Source organism: Physeter macrocephalus, chromosome 5, assembly GCF_002837175.3.
Source record: "Physeter macrocephalus isolate SW-GA chromosome 5, ASM283717v5, whole genome shotgun sequence".
In the NCBI taxonomy this organism is placed as follows: Eukaryota; Metazoa; Chordata; class Mammalia; order Artiodactyla; family Physeteridae; genus Physeter; species Physeter macrocephalus.
In genome coordinates, this window is record NC_041218.1 from 16,240,187 (window position 1) to 16,264,612 (window position 24,426).

A 24,426-nucleotide genomic window follows, 5' to 3' on the forward strand; every position below is an offset into this window, starting at 1 on the left:
TTTTTTTTGTGTGTGGTATGCGGGCCTCCCTCCGCTGCGGCCTCTCCCGTTGCGGAGCACAGGCTCCGGACGCGCAGGCCCAGCGGCCATGGCTCACGGGCCCAGCCGCTGCGCGGCATGCGGGATCCTCCCAGACCGGGGCGCGAACCCGGTTCCTCTGCATCGGCAGGCGGACGCGCAACCACTGCGCCACCAGGGAAGCCCCTGACCTTTTATTTTTAAAGGAACCATCCAAACCCAGCAGTATGGCAATTGTGGAACTATGCTCGTCAATTGCAACTTGAAATTTTATCTTTTATTTCTTCATTTGGAAACATATATAAAAGTTATATAAAAAATAAACGAGCTAATTTTTTTAAACTTAAAAGTTTTAAATTTCAAACATCAAATCATGAAAGCAGTTTTTAACACAACAACACATAGTCTAACTTTGGTCTACATTTCTGATGTCTTCCAATTTCCTAACCAAACATGCCACATAATTATGAATTATCTATAAATTATATGTACTTTCATATATAATTAAAGTAAATTAAATTGCAGGTAGCACTAATTAAATGGGAAAATGTCAAAACTACTCTTTATTGTAATGAATATTGTTAAAAATGAATTTAAAATGAACTTGTGCAATAATTGAAATCTACCCATCTAAAGGAAGTACCCTTAATGGCATTTTTGTATTGCAAAAATGGCACGAATGATTTAAGACATTCCATGGGGGTGTGGTTGAGATATGGATGAACAGTGAAGGGGATTAGAGAGTCTAAAGATAATGGAAAGTACTGACCTGGAGCTTTGGGGGATGTTTCCTTCAGTAAAGAAGCACCATTCTCTACTGGTTTAAAAATGTGTGAGCCCTGGAGGTCAGCTCTCAAGAGGCTGCGCAGTTAGGAACAAGGAAAGGAAGTTCAAGGGTGAGGATCCATTCACTAGTTAGGCAGGTTTGGTTATTCGCCTGTCTGTATGTTTGTCCAGATGCCATTAGCCTCAGGAGGATTGTTGAGAATGTAAAGTGGGTAATACAAGTCCAAAGAAATCTAGCCTCTCCCTGGAGCCTGTACCCACATAGCTGCTGGAAGCCTGGCTTTTCTTTCTGTCCTTGGATGAGTATCAAGGAAGGATATAAGTGAAGCTACCATTCTATTCCCTGCTTCTATGCATTTGACTCTGTTAGATTCCTCATATAAGTGGTATCATACATGATGTAGTATTTGTCTTCCTGTGTCTGGCTTATTTTACTGAGCATAATGTCTTCCCGATTCACCTGGGGAAGGGGAAATGGAGAGGTACAAAGGGTATAAAGTTTCAGTTCTGCAAGATGAATGAGTCTTTGAGATCTACAGCATAGTGCTTGTAGTTAAAAATACTATATTGAATACTTGAAATGTTTCTAAGAGGGTAGATATTATATTAACTGTTCTTATCACAAAAGGTAATAGTAACCAAGGAGGGCAGGAGGAAACTTTTGAAGGTGATGGATATGTTTACGGCATAGATTGTGATGATGGTTTCACAGGTGTATACTTGTTTCCAAACTCATCAAGTTGTACACATTAAATATGTACAGCTTTTTTGTATGTCATTCATACTTCAAAGTGGTTTACAAAAAGGGGGGATAGGGGCTGAGGGCTCGGAAGCAGAGTGTTCCCTGTGGTCTCCAGGTGGTTAAGTCACTCAGTTCTCACCCGTAGAGACGTTTTGCTACTGCCACTGCTTCCCTAGTCTTTGGCCTGGCCGGTGTCCTAGTAGTTACAGCTAATGTGATGCTCTAGTCACTCTGGTCCCTAATGCTCTTTCTTCAGAAAAGGCTTCGCAAGTGAAGGCGCGAGGATTGTGCAGAAGGAGGAGTTGAACTGCGGTGCAGCTCCAGCAAAGGCCTCAGCCAATCCCATAAGGATCTGGAACAGCCCCTCAGAGTTGCCCTGCCTTGACCAGTCATTGGATGTGGGCTGTCCTTGGCCAAGGTGACTCTTTTAGGCTTAGGGCAATGCTTAAGGATGGAAAGGTGACTCCTTGGAAAGCCATCAGCCTCCAACGCTCCTATCAACTGGGAGAATGAGCTGAGCGCCTCAGGCCCGCAGCAGAATGTTCTGCGTGGAACATCAGCACCTACTACAGTCCGTCCCTTGTGCTTCTCAGAGTCACTTGCTTCATAAAATACATGTTCGGAAAAGTTCCTCCGGGATTCTGGTTGGTCTTACTTCCTGGGGAAACATTTAAGAGGAAGGTTAGTGGGATACACCGCAGCCCTCTCTCTGGCAGCTGGTCTTAAGTCTGCAACTGATGTTCGTCATCTCCTTCCTCAACCACTCTTTCTGTAGTCACCTCACGCTCAATTAACTCTTCTTGTCCAGGTGATCATCTGTTTGGGCTCTTGTGACAGAATACCCTAGATTGTGTAGCCTAAAAGCAACAGAATCTTATTTCTCAGTCTGGAGGCTAGGAGTCCAAAGTTGAGAGGCTGGCAGATTCGGTTTCTGGTGAGAGCTTACTTCTTTTTCATAGATGATCATCTTCTCGCTGAGTTCTCACATGGTAAAAGGGAGTCTATTTTATAAGGACACTAATCCCGTCATGAGGGCTCCACTCTCATGACCTAATCACCCTCTAAAGACCCCACCTCCACATACCAACCCATTGGGGATTAGGTTTCAACATACGCATCTTGAGGGGACACAAGCATTCAGTCTCTAGCAGTGACCTACTTGGTGGAGTGACCAAGACCCTTACCCTACGCAGTCTGATCCCCTGGTCTTGGCTGTTGCACTTGTCTGTTGACCATCAAAAGTTTTCAAAGAATTAGAAAGGATGCCCCAGTGGGTAATCTGGGTGCCAGATATTTTCTTACTGCCTCCATTGTCAAATAACTATCCCCCACCTAACGATCAGGATCAAGACGGTGACTCCTTCCTGTGCCTGCTAGTCTCTTGGCACAAAGATGCCAAAGTAACTTGGTGCAGTGGTAGTTTAAGGTTTAAGGTCCTCCTGTTATCCATGGTGGAGATATTCCCCATCTGGTATTCAGACTCTCAGAGCCCAGAGTTGTGGAGAAAGGAAGCACAAATTCCCCTAGTGGGCCAGTGGGAGTGATAGTAGGCAGGGCTCCTCCTCCTCTCACTCCTTGGTCTCTGCACCCATGTATTTTACCATGGAAACACAGCACCATTAAATGATCATGAGTTTGGTCAATATACTGAGACTAGAGGATGGTGCTCATAGGATACCCTCTCAAAGCTGAAGCCCAGGGCTTCCCTGGTGGCACAGCGGTTGAGAGTCCGCCTGCCGATGCAGGGGACACGGGTTCGTGCCCCGGTCCGGGAAGATCCCACATGCCACGGAGCGGCTGGGCCCATGAGCCATGGCCGCTGGGCCTGCGCGTCCGGAGCCTGTGCTCCGCAACGGGAGAGGCCACAGCAGTAAGAGGCCCACGTACCGCAAAAACAAACAAACAAACAAAAAGCTGAAGCCCATGTCACATCTTCAAAAGACCTTTCCGTCTCTCTGTCAGGCCTGTAGCTTCTTGGTGGTGTGGGATGTGGTAGGACTTATGTATCTCATGGCCATATGCCCACTCCTGGACCTCCATTTCAAGAATACAAAAATGTATTCTTTGGTCTGAAGGTGTTGTATAATATCCTGTGTTGGTGGGTCAAACACTCTGTAAGCCCTTGCTTAGTAGCGCTGACTGAGGCCCTGCAGGAGGAAAAGGTAAACCCATACCTACAGTATGTGTCGATTCCGGTCGAGGTGACTTGCTTCCACTTCCAGAGTGGAAGGAGTGTTTAGTGGAATCACTTTGCCACCAAGCATCTGGTGGTTCCCATTCCGGGTTGGTGCCATATTGAGTGTTCAGCTTTGGTATCTTTTGCTGGCAGGCTAGACAGTCAGCAGTGATAGTGGCAGTGGTGGTAGTAGAAGCCCATGCTGCCGGACCCAGCCGTAGCATTCATCACTGCCATCACGGCTACTCCGCTTCTGAGCCCATAGTGCTATGGATAGCTCATGACAACGCGTGGGGTCTGAGTTGTTATATCTAAGTTTTTAGTTCTTATACCGTGAGTGCTCTCTGGTGGGCATTAATGTGCAGTACAGTGATCTTCACTTCATGTTCCTCCATGTGCCTCTTAGCCTGATCTCCTCTTTCCTTCCAGGCCCCTGAGCAACTAGCCAAGTCATTCAACACTACCTGTAAGTCATTATATATTCTTATATCAGGCTACTTATCTTTTCACAGAAAGTGGGGGACCAGCTGCTCCCCCTGAAGTTATGTCCCTTGGGAGGATTTCTTCTCACTTCTGTCCCTCAGGACAACTCCTGAGTAGGCTTTAGTGAAGTAGTAGTCTACTTTTGGCTTGGACTCATGTGCCAAGTTGACCCATCCATGAACCTATCACACCTTTTTCCTTCTCTTTCAGATGGTCATAAGGGATCCCCATATTTCCATAGGTGTGAGTTGAATGAGAGGCCTAGTATTATAACAGTGGATAACATGGGGAGTCTGAGCTACCTACTCATGTGTCTTACTTGTGTTCTTTTGTACTGCTGGTGCCAGATCCCATATGTTCCCGTTGAAATGTAACAATGAATTGCAGCTGGGCCCACACAACCTTATGACTTAGGGATCTTACAGACCCCAGCTCATGACTACCTGGTGATTCAGGTATTCCTCCACCATAACATAGTAACATACCAGGTGCTGTTTTTTGAAAGATATACAAATCCCTCCTACAGATGGCACGACCTCATTTCAGAATCCGAGAGTCTATGTTGTAATTCTCCTATTGGTGCTTGTCATAAATTTCATAGCGCATCTTTTCTCCTACCCAATGCCTCTAATAGCATGGGGCCTGCTGCAAGTGACAGGGCCTACTTTCACTGCAGACTGGACCCACTGCAGAGTTGTTTCATGTTCTGTGCTCTACTCTAAGCTGGCAGCATTTAGTATCATCCAGTAAACTGATTGAGGCAGTATTCCTAAGTGTGGAATATACTGCCTCAGAATTCAAAGAGATCTACAGAGTACTGTGCTTCATTCTTAGTGGGTAAAATTGTGAAATGCAATAATTTGTCCTTTAGATTGGGCAGGATATTCTAGCACGCCCTGGCCCACTAAACCCTAGAAGCTTCACTGATGTGTGGGACCTCTGATTCTTCATAGGGCTTATCTCCCCACCTTCTGTCTCACCAAAACCTCCAATATGCTTGCCACTTCTTGCTCATCCACCTTAATATGATACCTTTGATATGGTGGACCAAGTGGTATTCTTCAGAATGTTCATATGGTTCAGGTTACTTTGCACTATATTTGGGTAAGATTCAGAAGAGTTAAAAGCTCTGGCACAAGCCTGTAAAAGTACACTGTTAACCCTAACAAGTGAATGCACATGGTTTTTGATTCTCCTTTCAGAGAGGGAAGGAAAATAATTCATTTGCTAAATCGATGACCATAGGTCATATACTCAAGGCCAAAAGATCCCAAATTTGACACAGTAGCTACAATTAGAGTATACTGGGTTGCATTTGTGGTAGTCCAGCATTATTCTCCACTATAGTACCTGGTTTTGTAGGAGCCCAGCTGGTGAATTAAATGGGGATATTTTGGGGAACACCACCACTGCCTCCTTTAGTCTTTAAGGGTGGCACATAAAGAGATAATAATTTTTGAAAATAAACACAATAACATTATCATAACATACAAAATTAATCATTTAATACTTATTACTTATGAGAATGTGACATTGGTCTTGATTTAGATATGACTGGGAGGGTGGTTGAGTGTTTCACGTGGGCTTTCTTACTATGCCAGCACTTACGCAACAGGCCAAGAAACCACTATTGGAGTTCTGCCAAACTCCCAGCATGTTCAGTTATAAAATTAGGGACCAGGGGAAATAACCCTGCTGGGTTTGTGGAGACAATAGACTCTCTATAAACCATCCCTGATCCAGGACTCCTTTTTTTAAACTGGACCTCATACATCCCTACTCTAGTAGGGGACCATGATGCTGCTTCATACACCTGTGCTTGGGTATACATGTTGACCTGGACTCTTGTCCAACAGTCTTTAAAATATTTGGACATTTCTTTCTCCCCACTGTACAACTACCCAAGTAAATGGACCAAGTAGATCCTTTTAGATAGAGTCTGGGGAAATGTTGCCGTAGACTCGTGCTATGATGTTGCAGGATTCTCCTGGGAACTTGCCCTTTGGGTTCTATCTTTGAAAACTGCCTTTAGTCCAGAAATGGGGCAAAATATCATGACCCTTTATTGGAGCATTTGCCCTCATATTTCTTGATCCTCCATTCTTGATTTCTTTTTATTGTATCGATTAATACGTCTTTTATCTGATGATCTAGCTTGCCTCTGGGAGGTCGTGCTGTATTAACCATTTGGTCAAGCCCCCATGGCAGGAACTTCAGTCTTGCAGTAATTGCATCCACCTTGCTTTAATGGTTAAGTGCTGCCACATGTTCCTTATTATTTTGGAACTTTGTAATACTAATTGGTATCAAGAGTGCTCACTCTGTAGGTTTTCCTACCATCAGGCTTAACCTCCAGAGGAGAGGACAGCTTCTCAACGATGATGACACCCTTCTCACCAGCACGTTTCTTATTGTTTTGTTAAGTGGAATATCCTTTAGGCCCTCTTGCAGGACAGAGTCAACTGATGGGTTTTCCAGCTGTCCCTGGCATGCCACGGCAACTCTAACTTGCCTATTTCTGTGAGATTTTGATTGTTTCTTCCTCTATCACAGCAATTCTGGCATTGCTACTTCACTTAACACGGTCTGTTTTTTTGTTCAAGTTTTCAAACGCCATTCTAGTATTAGTGTTTGTCGTAGTGTTAGCACCATCTTCTGGGGTTCCTGATAATGTGTTAAATTCTCTGTTGTAGATGAGTGCTCCGACACTGAGAAACCCTCTTTTATCCAGCTTTAAGTCCTGCTCCCTTTGTCCTGCACTCTCAGGACCCAGTCCCATACACGCTTTCCCATTCCTGCTGGTACATATTTGTTAGGTCATACAGCTAGATCTTTCGAGATGCACTCCTTTTTCTCTCTGAGCGGCCTCTGCACGTTCCTGGCGGGGTGCATTGGTGTGAAAAGATTATTAGGTTATCTGAGATACTACCAGGAAGAGTAGATCTAACACTAGGATGGCATTTGAAACTTGAACAAACAAACAGAAAAACACCAAAAAAACAGTTCATGTTAAATGGAGTAGGGATGCCAGAATTGCTGTGATAGAAGAAGCAGAAATTAAAATCTCACAGAAATAGGCCTGCTAGAGTTGCTATATTAGGGACAGCTGGAAAACCCATCAGTTGACTATTAAAATCCCAAGTGAAGTCAAAACTATTGCTAGGTAGCAGAATCTTTTCTTTCTCTAAGGCATGCATTATCTGGTGATATTCCTTTGACATAAATTCATGAAGCCAGGAGGGGCACAATCAGAGTAATTTCGGCAAATTTTGTAAGTCTCTTTCTCAGTTGTCTGGGGGCTGTTATAGCAAAACAGTCTAAGTTTGAACAAAAAGAAAGTGTAATTAGTTTTACCAGTGAAAGCGCATTTTCCTCAGTTCAGAGTGGAGAGTACAGCCAGTTATTTCCTGGAATGTCATACTGTCAGCAAAATTATAGATTATATGGCTTCTCTGAATATCTGTAATGATTTGTAGCTGGTAACTGTGGTAACATCAACTTTAAAAAAAATAGTTTTTTGTTAAAAAGAAATTTTCCAAAAAACAACCTTCTTGGTGAATACTATCAGCGTTAAAGTTATACTTTTTATTGGGAAGGTTTTCAATTACGGGGCAGTCAGAGATGGACATTAATTTTCATGGAAGACCATTATTATAATTGTAGCTGGTTGTGTCATTAGGTAAATATTTTCATGTAAGGAACTTCCTTGGTATTCTAGGACAAAGATATAAACCCAACAGTTAAAGTTTTGTATAGTGGCAGGGACATATATACACTACCAAATGTAAATTAGATAGCTAGTGGGAAGCTGCCGCATAGCACAGGGAGATCACCTCTGTGCTTTGTGACCACCGAGAAGGGTGGGATAGGGAGGGTGGGAGGGAGGGAGACGCAAGAGGGAAGAAATATGGGAACATATGTATATGTATAACTGATTCACTTTGTTGCAAAGGAGAAACTAACACACTATTGTAAAACAGTTATACTCCAATAAAGATGTTAAAAAAATATGAAATATAAACATCACAGTTAAAATAGTTAACACTAAAATGGAAATGTAAACCAGTGGCTGTTGTTATAGGCTTAATTTCAATTATACATTAATTGCAAGATTAAGCCATTGACTTCCATGAAGTCATCTGCCTCTGATGACAATGTTCTGGACATCACGTCTTAGGCTCTTCATACAATCTGACAAGTCTGTGGTAACAGTGTTAACTTACGCTGAGAATCCTGTGCCCTGAATTTTGTTTTTCCCAGCACCGCTCTCCCCAGGAGACTCAATTTATGACCTATAGCTTGTAGCAGGGGCTGTCAGATAAATTAATGGAAAAAGCAGAAACTATCTGAGGATAATAAGACTGACTGGCTCGGGTTAATAAACCGTAATTACCAACATTAGAATGGAAGGACGCAGAGGCTCTATTGAGGAATAATAAAATGTCAATCTATGTGCGTGAGTCAGTGATTACCCTTGACGGAGGGCATATTATGGACAATAAGGGCATCGATAAAGTTTCAGAGCTCTTAAATAATGCCATAAAGTATATTATAGTTAAACCCAGTGGACAAGAATTTAGATTTTTCAATGATAATTCTAATAAAGTAACTATAGAGTCACATAATTTGCAGCACTGTCAGAAGTTATAAAAAAAATTGGTTACCATAATACAATTTATAAAGATATTGTTTATTTTAATTCAATTTTAATTCAGTGTATGTTTACATTTTGAAAATCTTGAGTGTTTATAAAAATTTTAGCTTAAAACCAGTAAAATCAGTATAGGAAGTTTTAGGAAGTACAGGTAAATGAGATTTTCTATGAGTAAATGAACCCTAATCTTGCATAAACTACAGTATTAATGGCACCATTTTTACACTGTGATAAAGCCAAGGAAAAGGCATATTATAAAATTAGCCTAATATCCAGTGACTCGCACTGCCAGGCAAGGATACACTTATCTGTGGAAAACTGGGCTGAATAGTTTGTTGACAGGAAAAAGTCAACAATTTGCATGTACAAAGAAAGAGATCGGTTCATGGTGACTTTGCTAATGAAAGATTGAAGTTTGAGCTCTGGATAGGACAGAATTAGTCTGTAAGTCTGTAGATCATGAGTTAAAACAGGTGCCATTTTTTATTAGTCAGAAAAAAGTTTTCAATTAGGTCGGTGTGAGTTTGCATGGGGGTCACTCAAAGGTCAAACAAATGTCGTTTTCTGTTGGTTAGAAAAAAGTTTTCAATTAGGTTGATTGGTGTGGCTCTGCACCTAGGTCACTCAAACGTCTTAGCTACTCACCAGCTTCAGCTGGTCAAACCCTGAAACGTCATCACTGGTGGTCAGCTTCCGCTGGTTAAAAGCAGTTGCATGGGAACGGCACAACCAGTTTGAGGTGGGCTCCGATTGGAAAAAGTTCCTTCTACATTGTGAGTATCAAATTGCTGTGGTATTTTTATCCCACTTTATCCCACATTTTTATCCCACTTTATCCCACATTTTTATCCCACTTTATCCCACTGGATAAGTTTACAAAAGTGCTATAATAGTTTTATTTTAAATTTTTCTAGATAATGAACTTTGCATCTAATTAATGTGGGATGAACATTTTAGATATTAAATATAAAATGTAACAGAGTATATACATTTTTCAAAAAGGAAAGGGAGTATATGAGCAAAAATGAAGTTCTCTGTGTTAAGATAGATATTAATTTAGTCTTATAATTCCCTTGGGTTTGCCTTTTGTAATACTTTGTGAACCTTGGATATGCAAGTGGATATGGAGAGGTTTATTTTGTTGGTGATGGTTAAAGTTTTGGAGGCAAGAGCAGTATCAACTCTTGGATTGGATCAAATCAAACAGGGAGTCAGGCTACAGTCAGGAAATTCCCTCACTCAAACCTCAGTTAAATACGTAAGCAATACAATAGTTTGTTTCAAGTAAAGCCCTTTTCCCTGGTTTCAGCCAAGGCTGTAAAACTGAGTGCTATTTGGAATATGCCCTAGATTGCACAAGAGAAAGAGGCAACAAAGCCAAAATAGCCCTTAAAAACCGGAGTCAGTTGAAATTCAGTTAGGGCGTCTGTCAGTACCATAATATCAGATTTGGGCCAGAATTTAAAAATGGGTAATTAGGAATCTGCCTCTTTTTGCTGTGCTGAGATCCCAGCCAAAACCTCCCCATTGCAGGTGGTCTGTAGGAACTTGGTGCCTGAAGGCTCCAGTGTGGTTCTATTTATGTCTTTATGTTAGACAGTAACCGTGAAGCCATGGCTACTGTGACTCTGCCAGACTAGAGAATCCAAAACAAAGCAGAGAGCTGGTTACACCAGGCTCATTTCCAAGGGACCCATCACAGTTCTGCGTAAGCACAGTGCCCAGTGCCCCAGTTGTGGCTGGCCTTGTTATTTGTTTCTAGTTTCAGCCTGGCTGTCGGGGCTACGCTGGACTGTATCTATTTCTCCTTGAAGTCAGGATGCCAATAATCGATAGAGGGATGGGCTGATGCTCTCACTCTGTACCACTGAGTAGAGTATTGCTAACTAATCACACGTGGCACACTGGAGGACTTCGTCGGCAAGGGGTTGGAAGAGGTTCCAGCAATAAATGGACTCCTTCACTTATGTGTACTGTGTTATAAAGAACTTTTCGAATGCGTTGCCTCATTTGATGCTTATGACTACTCAGAGGCGTTGGAGAGGTTTGTATTTTTATTACCATTTCCAGGTGAAGGGAGAAAGCGGAAAGGATTAAGTGGTTTGCCTAGCGCGTTTGCTGTGTCGAGAGCGGTTGGACGAGAGCAGAGTGAGGGGGCGTATTTTCAGGTGGTTCGGGTTAGGTTTTTAAAGTCTGGATAGCATGAAGTTTGTAGTTGGGTTACAGTGTGGTAGCAGTGACGTTCTTGTTCAATTAATCAGAAAATATGCCATGGCTAGGATGCTCAAAGAACTATGCTAAGCTGTAGAGATCTGTTAAGAAATATTAGAAGCACTTCTCTCAAAGAGCTTGTAATTCCATTGGCGAGAGAATACATGTGCACATAAAATAAACAGCAACTTAGGGCAGCTGTTCATTGATGCCAAGGGGAGACACAGGTGGTGAGGCGTGTAGGGTTAGGAGGAGAGACTACAGTGAATTGAGGTGATCTTGGAACATTTTCTTTTTAGATTTTGTAGTGGAAGTAAAATTCAGAAGCTGTATATGAAATAGTGGTAGGCACTCTAAATGGTGGGTTGGGAATTTTAAAAAAAAAAACAGCAAGAAATGGTAAAATGGGCAACAATGGACACATAAAAGAATAAAGCATGTTGTAGAATATAATTAATCCCATCTCACTATAGACAGGAATTTATAATGGCTGGGAGTGGGAGATTGATGTAGAAAAATTGGCTGAGAAGATAATGGATGGCGCGGAATGTCAGGGTGAATAGTTTGCTCTGTAATCTCGGGGAAAGAAGTAGTCATTTGCGTATTTAAGATTGAGGCTGCTATTAACAACAACAACAGCAGCAGCGTTTTCCCTGGTGTCGTGGCCCGGGATAGAATGAAGAACACAGGGGGAAACAGACTGTCCGTGGAGAGACAAGTTCGCAGACGGAGCAGACATCCAGACGTGACGTCAACGGGGCTTGATGCCTGCTGGGCGTGGGGTCCAGGGTGGGAGAGTCCCAGCACACGGCCAAGGTTGTCTTCAGGAGTCGCTGCTCGGGCCCTGCGCCAGCTTCAGCATGCTTGCTCTTGCCTGCTGGCTTCCTTCTGTACACAGCGGAAAGAGCGCTAGGGCTAGAGCTAGAGCACTGAAGAGAAGTTTTATTCATCTCTTTTCTTGCTCAGTCCATCAAGAGTGGCTTGAGCAAAGAGGAAGGACTTTTCAAGTGACTCTGATGTGAAATCATTCCTGCCTAGTTAGCGCCATTTCGCTTCACATTGAAGAGTCTGTGCCTCATCTTTGAAGGGACCTCTCTACCTAACCCTGTGGTCCACGGGACTCGGTGTCCTCCCTGGAAGTTATTTCTGTCAGGCAGTGATAACTGATGCCAGGGGCTGTGCAGGTTGTGGCTGGCTGCCACGGCAGTAAACCTATGGACGCCAACCTGTCCTAATAATTCAGTCCATGTGTGTTTTACAAAAGTGCGTCCTTTCCTGGGGAAATGATATTCTCCTTGACGGAGGAGGTATAGCAAGACTCATTGTTTGTGGGGAGATGAGTATGTTTGGTGTCCTTAAGACCATCCGAGTTTCAGTATTCACTAGGAGGACTCATAGGAGTCGGTGTATATTACTCACAGCTGTGATTTATTATAACAAAAGGCTCCGAAGCAAAGTCAACAAAAGGAAAGGCACATGGGGTAAAGTCTGGAGGAAACTAAGTTGTAAGCTCCAGAAGTCTTCTAACGGTTACAGAGGGTGTGCTTGATTCTTCCAACATGAGTTGTGACAACACGTGTGAAATATTGTCTCCTAGTTCCATGAGAAGCTCGGTGAGTAGGGTTTTATTGGGGGCTGGTGACATAAGCACATACCCTGCTTAGCACAGACCCAACCTCCAGACTCCCAGAAGGAAAGCAGGTGTTCAGCATACATCAGGCTGTTTGTACAAGCCGTTCAGGCTCAGTGAGTCACGCTTAACTGTTCTGGGAACCGTGGAACCCCTCCTGAAGTGCAAGTTCCCGAATGCCAGCCAAGGACCAACGTTCCAAGCAGGCCTTTGTAAGGAGAGCAGACTCATGCTTGTTCTGTGAACTCCTCTGCCCTGAGTGATTCTATTATTACCTAAGCTGTTGAGAAAGGGATATTGGTGGAGAAACTTTTCAAAATCCAGGAGAGTCCGGTGTTAAGGAAGAGGTCCCGTTTCTAGAAGTGAGAGTGGAGGTTGGGGAAAAGAGAGAAGAATTCAAGGAGGAATTGCAGAGCACAGAGGATTGACACTGGTCCCGGACTCATGTCCACATGCAGGAGGTTGCAGAGGGAGAAGGAGACCTGGAATGTGTTTTAGGAAACCAAGAGAGGCGAGAGGACCAAAAAGGAGGAAATGCTCATTAGTATATAAAATGCTGCAGGTAGGTAGGAATTATGGGGACTGCAAAAATGCTGTTGGGACTTCTTTTAATAATGTGTAAATTGAGTTTTTGGTTTTTTTTTTTAACTTAAAGTTATCTGTATACGTTAAGCAAGACTTAGTCAACCAGTGCCTTAAAAGCTTTCCTGCCCGTCACATCTTTCTGTTTTCTTTGGATCACTTTACAAAAGCCTTGTTTTAAGATTTTTTTTGTCCTTGATCTGCATTATTTTGTTTGGCTTAGATTTCACCGGCAGATAGAAATAGATGAGCTTTGGGAAAGCTAAAAACGTTTCCTTGAGCGTTACTGTGTACTTCTCTCTGGTAATTATTTAGGGACAGAAGCAGCCAAAAAGCATCTCTTCCTTTCTTGATGGAAAAGTAATTGTTTGTTCATTAAGAGGATTGTGTTTGCTATTCCATTCATCTCACTGCTGCTTGCTGGCGAAAAATGGAAATTGAAAGCTGCTTGTTTTGAGTCCAACATCCCAGGGGATGATGGAAGAGTTTGCATTTCCTCCTCTACCCTGAGACATCTCTCAGACTCTCACTTCTAGGTCACCTGCCTCTCTCATGCTTCATTTCTCTCTTTGTGGGTTCTCCGTGTTCAGGTTGCATAGAACCTCTGAGATGGGTGACCATTATAAAGAGTCATGTGAACCAAAAGCGGCTCTTTCTTTTACTTACAATAAAAACGTATCAGAACCTCATTTACTTGGGAGAAAAAGAACAACGTTTTTGTGTCTGACTTTGAGTAGTGTTAAGGAAACGCTGGTGCCTCCTCTCTCACACTCCAGAGGATTCGGGGATAGGAGACTCTCGTGTGGTAGAAGTTGGAGATGCCGCAGTGCCGAGTGTGGCATTTGCCATCCCAGTTACCTTAAGCCTGGCCTTACTTCGTTGGACTTCAGGAGGGCAGATGCACACTGTGTTTGAAGTGGTTTTAATTCTCTGTTTCTTACTCTGACATCACAGGGCTTCCAGCAAAAATTCTCCTTCCACAGTAAAGAGATTGTGGCTATCAGCTGTTCCTGGTGCAAGCAGGCGGTAAGTTTGGGGATAAAATAAAGTGGGCTCGTGTTTTATCAAGATCGACTTACGTTATTGCTGGAGTTCCTGTCTGTAAGTGGAGCGTTATCCTAATTTTTGTATTATTTCTCTCATAGGATCTGTGGAGGAAGAAAGACAGATCAAAACTATAGAACTATAGCATAAATGAGCTGGAAGAAAGTATAAATTAACCCCTTTATACATTGAAGCCTGGGATCACAGATTGGAAAATCCTCTCCTGCTTCTGTCCCTGGGTTTAGTATCGAGGGCTTTTCGCTCCTGCGCCACGTTTTCCCCACTACACTAGATTGTCGATGACTCCTATAGTGGGAGATTGCAACCTTAGATAATCCCTCTGACACAGAAATTCAGGCATCTTGGTTCTTCTGTTTTGGATGTGGGCAACTTATTTTTTATAATGGGGCTATGTTAGGATAAGAGCGGTCTCGTATCCTTCTTTAGGTTTGGATGTTGTTATAGTTGGCTGTGTGCTCATTGAAATGTAAGTCTTTCTTACATTTGAACATATATATATACTGATCAGGATCCAGTGGTAATTTCCCTATTTACTTTTCCTCTCTTATCTATCTTTTTTTCATTTTTTAACAGCTCTGTCCCAACTAGATGGTTCATTTTTTTGCTTGCCTATGGACCTGTTTTTTTCTTTAGAGTATACAATGTATACTCTAACTCATAAGTTGGCAAACTATGGCCTGTAGACCAAATCTGACTGCTGCCTGTTTTTATAAATAAAGTTTTATTGGAACACACACACACACAAAGAAAAACGGGAGAGACATCAAGGAGTGAGAAGTGACATGGCATGGATACACAGGGGGTCCTGAGTCTTCTAAGAACATGTGTGCAATTCACCTGAATCTCAGAACCTTGGCACTCTCATTGCTGCCCTTAGAAAAACAACGGGAGGGAAAACTAGGGCTCCCAGTTCTCAAACTGTTCTTTTCCCAGAAACTGGCAAGTGTCTGAATGGGCTAGCTTAGCTCACCTGGAAGGCATTATCATCTAGCCTGAAGCAGACGTCTAGAAAGTTGAAATCACACTGTTTTTATAAATAAAGTTTTATTGGAACACAGCCATGCCCATCCTTTATGTATTATCTCTGGCTACTCTCATGCTACAGCAGCAGAGTCGAGTAGTTGGAGCAGAAACAGTATGACCCTGTAAGACTAAAATATTTACTATCCAGTCCTTTTATAGAAAAAGTCTGGACCCCTGCTCTAATCTCTCAATTCACCTGGTTTTTTGTTTGTTTGGTTGTTTTTGAATGACTGCATAATTGCGATACATTGTCCCCTCACTGCGCAGCCAACCTGAAAAGAAAGGGCTGTGCTGTTTTAGCGAGGGTAAGGGTTTGAAGGAAAACATCAAGACTACACACAGCAGCTTTACCTATAGCCAAACAAAGCCATAGGGCAGGAGTAGAAGATGCATTTAGTTGAAACACATGAAACTGACATTTCTGTGGGTCAGAAACTTTTGAATTTTGGCAATTCCATCAGGTTCAACCTAATAATCTCTCTGGCATAATTTCCCTAGGCCCGCACATGTCAGGAGGGTCTGCTGTCACTAGGTAGGGACGCCTTGGTCTGGAAAGTTCAGTGCTTGCTGTGTCACCCTCCTGGCACATTTTTTATTCTTGGCATTTCCATTTCCTTTCAGTTAATCGTTACACAAATAATCTTTGTGCTACTGTTCAAGAACATGTTCATAAACACAAGGCCATCCTAGTCCTTGAATGAGACTATGCCATCAGAGCAATATCTCCACCTGGACAGGAAGAAGCAGATTTAGGGCCCCGGGGTCCCCACCTCTGTCTGTGCTGCTGGTTTCCCTGATCTGGTGAGATGTTACTTGCTAAATGGCATCAAGCTGGCCTCAGATAGGCTGTGCCTGCTCCTGTCCCCGTAGCTGCCAGGTTGTGTTTAGGTGGTTGGTCCAGGGTTATTTAATTTGAGAACTCAATCCCATTTGACAGTGAACACATGTGCTCTCTTTTTATTAATCTGTACTCCACTTGAATCACTAAAAAACAACTTTCGCTTGGCCCCTGTGGCAGAGTTTTGGTCAATTCCAAGTATTGATATCTTTGAGTTTCCCAGGTTTACAATGTGATTTTTCAAGGACTGAAAGCACAAAACATTTTAAGACAGATCACAGTGGTGGTGTATTTTAACACTACAGGTAATTCCTTCTAGGATATCTGATGTCAAACAATTAAGTGCCTTCTATGGGCGCTTCCTGCAGCAGAAAATAAAAGTGGGTTTGGGAGCTGGGTTTCATGGATTCAGGTCCTGACTCTACCACTTAAAAGTCCTGCAGTTTTGGACATACCTCTTAGTCTCTCTAGATTAGAGATTACTAGGGTATAAATTGAGAGAGTTGGAGTAGGCAGTCTCTGAGATCCCTACCATTTTAGAAATGCAATGGCCATTCATTTGGGGGTTTATTTGAATTGCTAAAAGAAAATCACTTTCTAAAGAAGGAATTCAAATGACATTTCTCTGGTATAGCAAATTGTTTGCAGATCACAAGTAACTGGTGGTAGGGGGAATTATTTATTATCTTATTAATTAGTATTTCACACTTAATTAATTGATTTTGTAATTTGCCATGGATCATGTCAGATCTTGAAGATATTCGGCGATAAAGACAAAATTTCCCTGATGTGACATAATTGGGGTGGCTATATTTGCCAGTTTTCCTGAAACAGCCCTAATTTATGTCTGCTCTTCCAGCATAATTATTACCAGTGCTCCCTTTCATTCTTAAAATTGTTTCAGTTAAGCTGATAAATTATGTGGTCATAGTAAGTATAATCCAAGTAGAAGCTAATGTTAATTTAATGGGGATTTTATGTTTATTAGAAAACAAATGTTACCACTCATTATCACTTTACAGTCACCAAAAAAGATGATTGAAAATGTGATTGGCCTAAGGTTACTCAGTCCATTGGGGTATAAACTTAAGCCCCTAGAACTGCGGTATCTTTATGATCATTAGTCTACTTTTACTTCCTTTCAAAAACCAAAGGCACTTTAGACTTGCCAAGTATGACAGGACCATTATTTTTTCAGTGGTCCTGGACAAACCTAGCAGAAGCAGTCTTTTTGTTCCCTCTCGGATTAACAACTCTCTAGAAGAGACATCTTCTTTCCTGGGTCCCCTACACTGGAAGGACTACCTGGGAAGGATTTACATCTATGGATAGAAAAAGGAGAGGCAAATGGTCGGCATTGCCTTTCTGCTTTGCCTTCGTTTCCTTTTGGACATCGTCCCAGATCAACCAAGTCTGTGACCAGCGCGAGCCAAGTGAAAAAAAATTATGTGCAAAGTTAGCCTTCATAGACCCCTCCAAGTCTCTAACATCTTTATGTAAATATCCTATTAAAAGCTTATCAAATTTTAGCCAGCTTGTCCTGTAAGATTGATTTCTTGTTATCAGTCGTTATCAGTTTGTAAAGTGGAATGAATTTGAAATCTGGTAGGTTCCTGGGGCTGGTTGGGCAGTGACTAGAGCGTGTGACCTCAGAGAGAGAGAGAGAGAGAGAGAGAGAGTGTGTGTGTGTGTGTGTGTGTGTGTGTGTGTGTGTACACATGTACTTATTCCGTCTTGTGGCAGCATCGTCCTTTGCACAGAATTGTTTACTGGCCTGTTTTTCCCTTCAGTTTCACAATAAGGTGACCTGCTTCATGCTGCATCAGATTGAGGAACCCTGCTCCCTGGGGGCTCACGCTGCTGTTATTGTCCCGCCCACCTGGATCATTAAGGTGAAGAAACCTCAGGTAACTGCCGGAACCCTGGTGCTGCTGGGCCAGCACAGAGAAAAAGTAACCGCTGCTTCTTGCTTTTCTCCCCCTGACGAATCTCTGGGTTCTTACAGTCTCTGCTCACTCATCCCCAAGGTCCCATGCTTCCCAGTTCATCCCATTAGCCCATCACAGTTCTGCGTTGGGCTCTCTCATGGAACCAGCCTCCACCTCCTAAAGAAATCAAAGTTCCACAGCAAGAGTGTTTCCTCCCCACTCAGGTGCTAATGTTCTCTTTGATGGGTGCTCTCCTGAGTTCATTGAGGACCCGTAGTGGGTACAGCTGATTCTCACACGACTCTCTTCTCTTCCAGCCTGGGCACCCCCAGGGAGTGGCTGTGAGGGCGCTCTGTGCCATTGTTTGGTTGCTATTACCACCACTTCCAACCCGAATGCAGACTGGGGGTCATGACCTTCCCCAGTACACAAGGCCTGCTTAGAGAGCAACACTCTTTTCTTAAGGCAAAGTAGAATTTATCTTCTTAACATCTAATCTCATTCTGTATTCCATCCTCATTGTACTTTCTGTCCTGGAGAGTCTCCGCTGCTATATTCTGGGAGACCTTGTTAGTTTTTCAACAAGGTCCTAATCTGTGATAGAAACATTTCTACCTTTGTACTGTACATCTTAGATAGTCATCTCCAAGTTATGGGATGGCAGACTTTTAATGTTAAAGGGAGAAGATTATACCTCCCCCAGGGTGCGGGTACCTTAGGGAGTCTTCTTGAATGTAGTATCTTTAAGAGATATGGCAGTCCTGCTTCAGATGGTCTCCAGAATTATCATGTAGTGTATCCTCATTGACTCAGTTTTATTTAAACACTGGTGGATCAGGGACACTGTTTTGCTTCATGTGTTTTATATAAAAGGTTTGCCTCTGATGAGTAACATGTAGGAATCATCTTTCCAAGTTACAATCCATGGAAGCCCTGGGAACTGTTTTCCAGAGACGAGTACAGTACCTACACATTAAAAAATGAAACATCTAGTTACTTTTACGTTTTAGAGCTGAATGTCACGAGATGCTAAATAAGTTGTCCAAGGTGACATAGCAAGTCAATTACAGTACTATGTCTGAGATTCGGGTGTACTGATTTCCAATTTGGTGTTATTTTAAAACCTCTAACATTTTTACTTCTTTGTGTGTGTTCTTCCCCTAAAATTCAGTAATCTCTCCATGTGCTGTATAGTAAATATTCAGTTAAATCAACACGTTTTTCATCAAGAACCTTGATGGTATCAAGAAGGCTTCTAGGCATTGTGATATAATACACAATCCTTGCTCTGAAGAACCATATCGTTATTTTAAGGAAAGATCAGGGAGAGCTTCATGAAGCAGGTGGATTTCATTCTGCCTCCTTAAAGATGGGTGGGATTTACGTCAGTGGAGAAGGAAATGACAAACAGAATGGCACAAGCAAGGATAATTTGTCCAAAATTATCTTCATGGGACTGTGAGACTAGGTTGACTGCAGTGGATGGTTTATGTAGGGGGTGTGTAGGGGATGAGCATAAGGTTGCTCAGGCCTGACTGGGAGAGATTTTTGATTCATGTAAACTTTATCCTTTTAAGCAAAGGAGTGATAGAGTAAAACTGTATTTTAGAAGAAAACAACTAGCATTCGTGTGTAGGATGACCTAGTGGTATGGGATTTTGGGCCCCTGAAGATAGAACAGAAAAATCAGAAGACTACCACTCTGCAGAGAAATTCTAAGTTTACTTTTCTAAACTTTAAAAATTCTTTTGGTTGTGGAAATTTTCAAGCAAGTGAAGAGAAAGAGAAGATCATAATGAATTCCATAACCATGAACTTTTTTTTTTTTGGTGTTACAGATATTTTTAATGTTCATAAAGACATAAAACAGATTCTATACCTGAAACACCACAGATAATATAGAAATTTGACTTGAAATACAAACTCTGCAATTATCATTTCACATCCTGAATTGCTGTTGCAATATTCAATAACACATTAGTCGTCACTTCTTTCTAACTAGTCACTTATTTCTTTCCTATAAGGAATACTACTGACGAAACATCATACTCATTCATCTCTTCCTATAAAAGCACTTCTTTACTATGTGTCTTGTTCAACATTACATTTAAATATACAGATTTTAACTCACTGTCAGAATTCTGGAACCAAGACCTCATATACCTGATATATTCCTGTTTGAGGTCAGGTCCTTCTTAGTCTTCATTTCAATCAATGCTTTTCTCATCCTATGTCTAAATAATAACCCTTAGTTATTGGTATGTTATATCATTAAACATCTTTTTCTATATTCATCTTTTCTGAAAAGGAACTGATCTGCAATGCCGATAATAGTAAACATTAAAATAACTAAATAAGACACTTGAGCATAAAAGTGTATAACCCTGAACTTTTCTGCTATTATTGTTTCATCTAACCCCTGCCACACCATATTTTCTTTTTTGTAGTTAAATTTGTTTTGAGATTCACATGCAGTTGTAAGAAATAACACTGAAGGATCCCATGTACCCTTTACAAACTTTCCCCTCATGGTAACATCTTGCAGGATCATAGTATAACATCACAGCAAGGATCTTGACATTGATTAGTCAAGACACAGACCAATTCCATCACCGCAGGTATCCCTATGTTACCTTTTCAGAGCCACATCCATTTTTCTCCTGGTCCCACCCCATTTACTCTGTCTTCCCCAAAGTGGAAGTCTTCTTTTTTTTCTTTGGCTAGAGTATTTTAAAGCAGATTTTAGCATACCATTTAATCTGTAAATGCTTCATTTTGTTTCCCGAAAAGATAACACTTTAGGAAGACAACTACATACAATTGTCTCACCCATCAAAATTAAATAATTTGAGGTGGCATCCTTAAAATATTTTCTGGTTGTTTCAAATATATCTTTTTTTACAGTTATTTTTTCAAATTAGGATCCAAAGTCTACAACTGCCTTTTTGTTGACTGATCTCTTAAATCTCTTTTAATCTATAGCAATCACCTCTCTTATTTTTCCTGCCATTTATTTATTGAATAAATTGGGTCACTTTACCTGTAGAATATCTCATATTTTAATTTTGGCTGATTGTATCCTTATTGTGTTTTAAAATGATTTTCCGTATGGCCCATAGTTCTTGTAGAAATATTTAGATATAAAGACATTAGATTCAGGTTTAATTTCTTGGCAAAAGGACTATATGGGTAATGATATCTTTTTCTATAGTGTAGCTTTTAAAGGAACATAATATCAGGTTGTTCACTCTTAGTGATGTTAAGATTGATCTGTGAATTCAGGAGCTGTCATCCTAATCCATCTAGTATAAGGTTGTCCATCAGTCTTTCATCTATAATTTTATCCATTAAGGATTGTTACCTAAATCTGTTATTTCATTAGTGGTGGCTAAAGGGTGATTTTTCCAGTTTTTACTCTTCATTTTTTAGCTACAATTTTTCTATAAAGAGACCTTTCCCTTATTACCAGCAAATACATAAAAAATGCTTACTTGTTTGCCCTTAAATTTTCAGAATAATAAGTTGGTATCTTAGCAACTTGTATTAAGTGGCTGATTGGTGGGGGGTGATTTTTGGAGAGTAGCTCACAGTCGGGATGCTAAAGTCCAAAATTTTTTTCATCACGCACCTTTTTATTCTATGATTCAGGACATCGTAATAAGAATGAAAGCTAACATTCATTGAATGCTTTACATGTGTTAGGAAATATTTTAAGTACCTTCAGTATCTCATCATCACAGTGCTCTATGGAGCAGGTATCCTATGAGTCCCATTTTGAAGCTAAGGAAAGTAAGGAATAGAAAAGTCAAATAAATTAGCTGGGACTATATAATTATTGAATAGTTTGAGATGGCATTTGAACCCAAGAATTGTGATTCTGGAAACCAAGCTTTTAATGATATGCCATGCTGCCTTACTGTGTTATGGTAGCCAGCCTTGCTGAATCAGTTAGCTTTAAAATTTTGGTGGTCCCTCCTCCTCTGGGCTCCAACGCCATTAAGTAATTTAATCAATTAACTAAGTTCTATGAAAGGGTAGTGTATGATGAGCTTGGGGGCAGGGTTGCAATAGAGTAGTGCTGAAGAGCTCTGGCTTGCAAGCCAGGCTGCCTGGATTCATAACCTTGCTCTGCCACTTAATAACTTGTTTAATCTCAACTTAATCTCTTCTGTTTCAGTTTCTCAGTTGCAAAGGTTAAATAATACTAGTACCTAACTCATAGAGCTTTCATGAGGACTAATGAACTAAAAAAGAAAAAATAAAACACACAGAACAGCACCTGACTCATTGTAACCACTCAAATGTTAGCTCTTGTTATTTTCCTTCTTGTTGACTTTAGGGGTGCAGGGTATCAGGTGAAGCCGCACAACAGCAGATAGCAACAGTGGGTAGTCATACAGGGGTCAAGATAGAAGTTATTGATCCCTGAACCATCTGTATGATGGTGAAAGAGGATGTAAAGAGGATGAGATTTCCACTGGAGAGGGTAGAAGGAGACAAGAATAGGGGCCGTAGCCTGGCACCTACTCTGTTTCCAAGTGCACCTTGAAATACTACGGTAACTGTTGTATTTCACACTGTAGTGGGATTATGTATTCACTAGCACAATGCCTATCCCATGGGAGAGAGTCAAGACCTGATCATTTACTGAATAAAAGAACAGAAGAAGACTGGGAGAACATCCATACCCGGAAAGTGAGAGGAGGAAGAGAATCCTGTAAGATAGAGAACTATGATTGCATTAAAGTTTCATTATTAAAAATGAAAAATAGGGCAATCATCAATGTTAAATTCTGTAGACATGAAAAAAATAACAAGGATTGAGAAAAGTCCTTGTGTTTGGGACCAGAGCATTGATGACCATAAAAACTATAGTTTGTAGAGTGTGGAGTATGGGTGGCAACCTGTTAGTGATGGTGTGGAAGCAGTAAGATTAGAGAATTTGTTGGAGGTATTGGGAAATGATAAAAAAAAAAATAGAATTTGGAAGTAGCTAAAGAACAGATAAAATGTTTTTTCAACTTTTAGAATTTATGTATCTTTCCTTCTTTATATATTTCTATATTTTTCTATGACACTGCTTAAAAATGATAAAGGAGAAGAGGGTTAATTGAATTAAGTAAATGTTTAATTAACCACATTCAAAGATGCTGTTACATGCAGTGAGAGGTCCAAAGATGAATCAGATGTTCATTTGATGTCCACAAAGAGTGTACTCCCCAGTGGGGAAAATAGACACAACAATCTAAATCATTGGTCAGGGTATTTGTGGATTCTGGAGAGGAATTCAGCCACATGTAAATTCTTAATAAAAGAGTAGCTTTCAGATGTCTGGGAAGGTTTGTCTTTTTGATCAGTGTTCATCTCGTGGGAGAGATACATATATGGTGGTGAGAGGAAGGGGCCAGGTTGGCCCAAGACAGGTTGGTTGAAATAGCCCTGGTCAGTGAGACGCCTACACATCTGAGGTGGAGAGAGGTAAATGCCACCTAAGATGTAGAAACACAGTGGAGACATGAAGCAGAATTGAGCAGCTTCAGTCATGGAGAGCAGCCTAGGCTCAGTGGAAAATCTGTCATTTGTGCTTGGTTTTGAAGGATGTGGGCGGCGTCCCTGGAAAGAGGGATGAGGAAGGACAATGAAAGTTGATAGGACATAACTGAGAACAACCAGTGAAGATGGGTCATCAAATAAAGTCAGCTTTATTTGTGATGTTTGTGTCTAAACAGATGACTCGAGAGAAGAAGAGTAAAGGAAATCTGCTGAAGTGTATAATGGTCAGGAAAAGTGGGTTGTAAAGAGGTCAAATTAAACCATATATTTTCCTTCTCTGTTGAAAGATGGCTGGTTCTGAGTGGATAATTACTCCGTGACCAGCTGTGGAGTTGGGAGCTGCATGAAAGTTTGATGGTAAGGGAAATGAGCGCTGCCTAGATGATTTGCTGGGTTTCGTCACCAGATTACTTAGACAGACCTAGAAGTTAAAAGATGATGGACGGTAGATGACTGGAAGGAATTAAAATGACAAGAAAACCAAATTTCAACACCCAAACCTGAATCTGTTGATGTAAAGTAAAAGTTATATTTAAAGTTAACAAATGTCAGTGTTTGTCCTCTGGACTGAAAACGTTAGCAGATGATATTTTGACTGGATGAACGAGTTAAAGATGTTCAGATACGAGTGTAAGCACTTGGAGCTGGTGGAGCAAGACCTGTGTGACATGAACTTTTTGTGGGTCAAGTTTGGGGGGGGGGACACTAAAGGTGTGCGTTTTAAATAAATAACATCA

General features: G+C 41.4%; 1 protein-coding gene across 4 annotated transcripts in view; it reads left to right on the plus strand.

Moving 5' to 3' along the window:
* DGKI (diacylglycerol kinase iota) overlaps positions 1–24,426 on the plus strand; it is a 472,815-nt gene that overhangs the window by 231,215 nt on the left and 217,174 nt on the right. For 3 of the 4 annotated variants that reach the window (XM_055084816.1, XM_055084815.1, XM_055084813.1), the window contains 2 exons: positions 14,237–14,308; positions 17,999–18,115. In XM_055084816.1, coding sequence (XP_054940791.1) covers positions 14,237–14,308; positions 17,999–18,115 — 189 coding nt within the window. Of the gene's footprint in view, positions 1–14,236; positions 14,309–17,998; positions 18,116–24,032; positions 24,047–24,426 lie in introns of those variants that run through there. The other variant, XM_055084814.1, reaches the window with a different exon arrangement.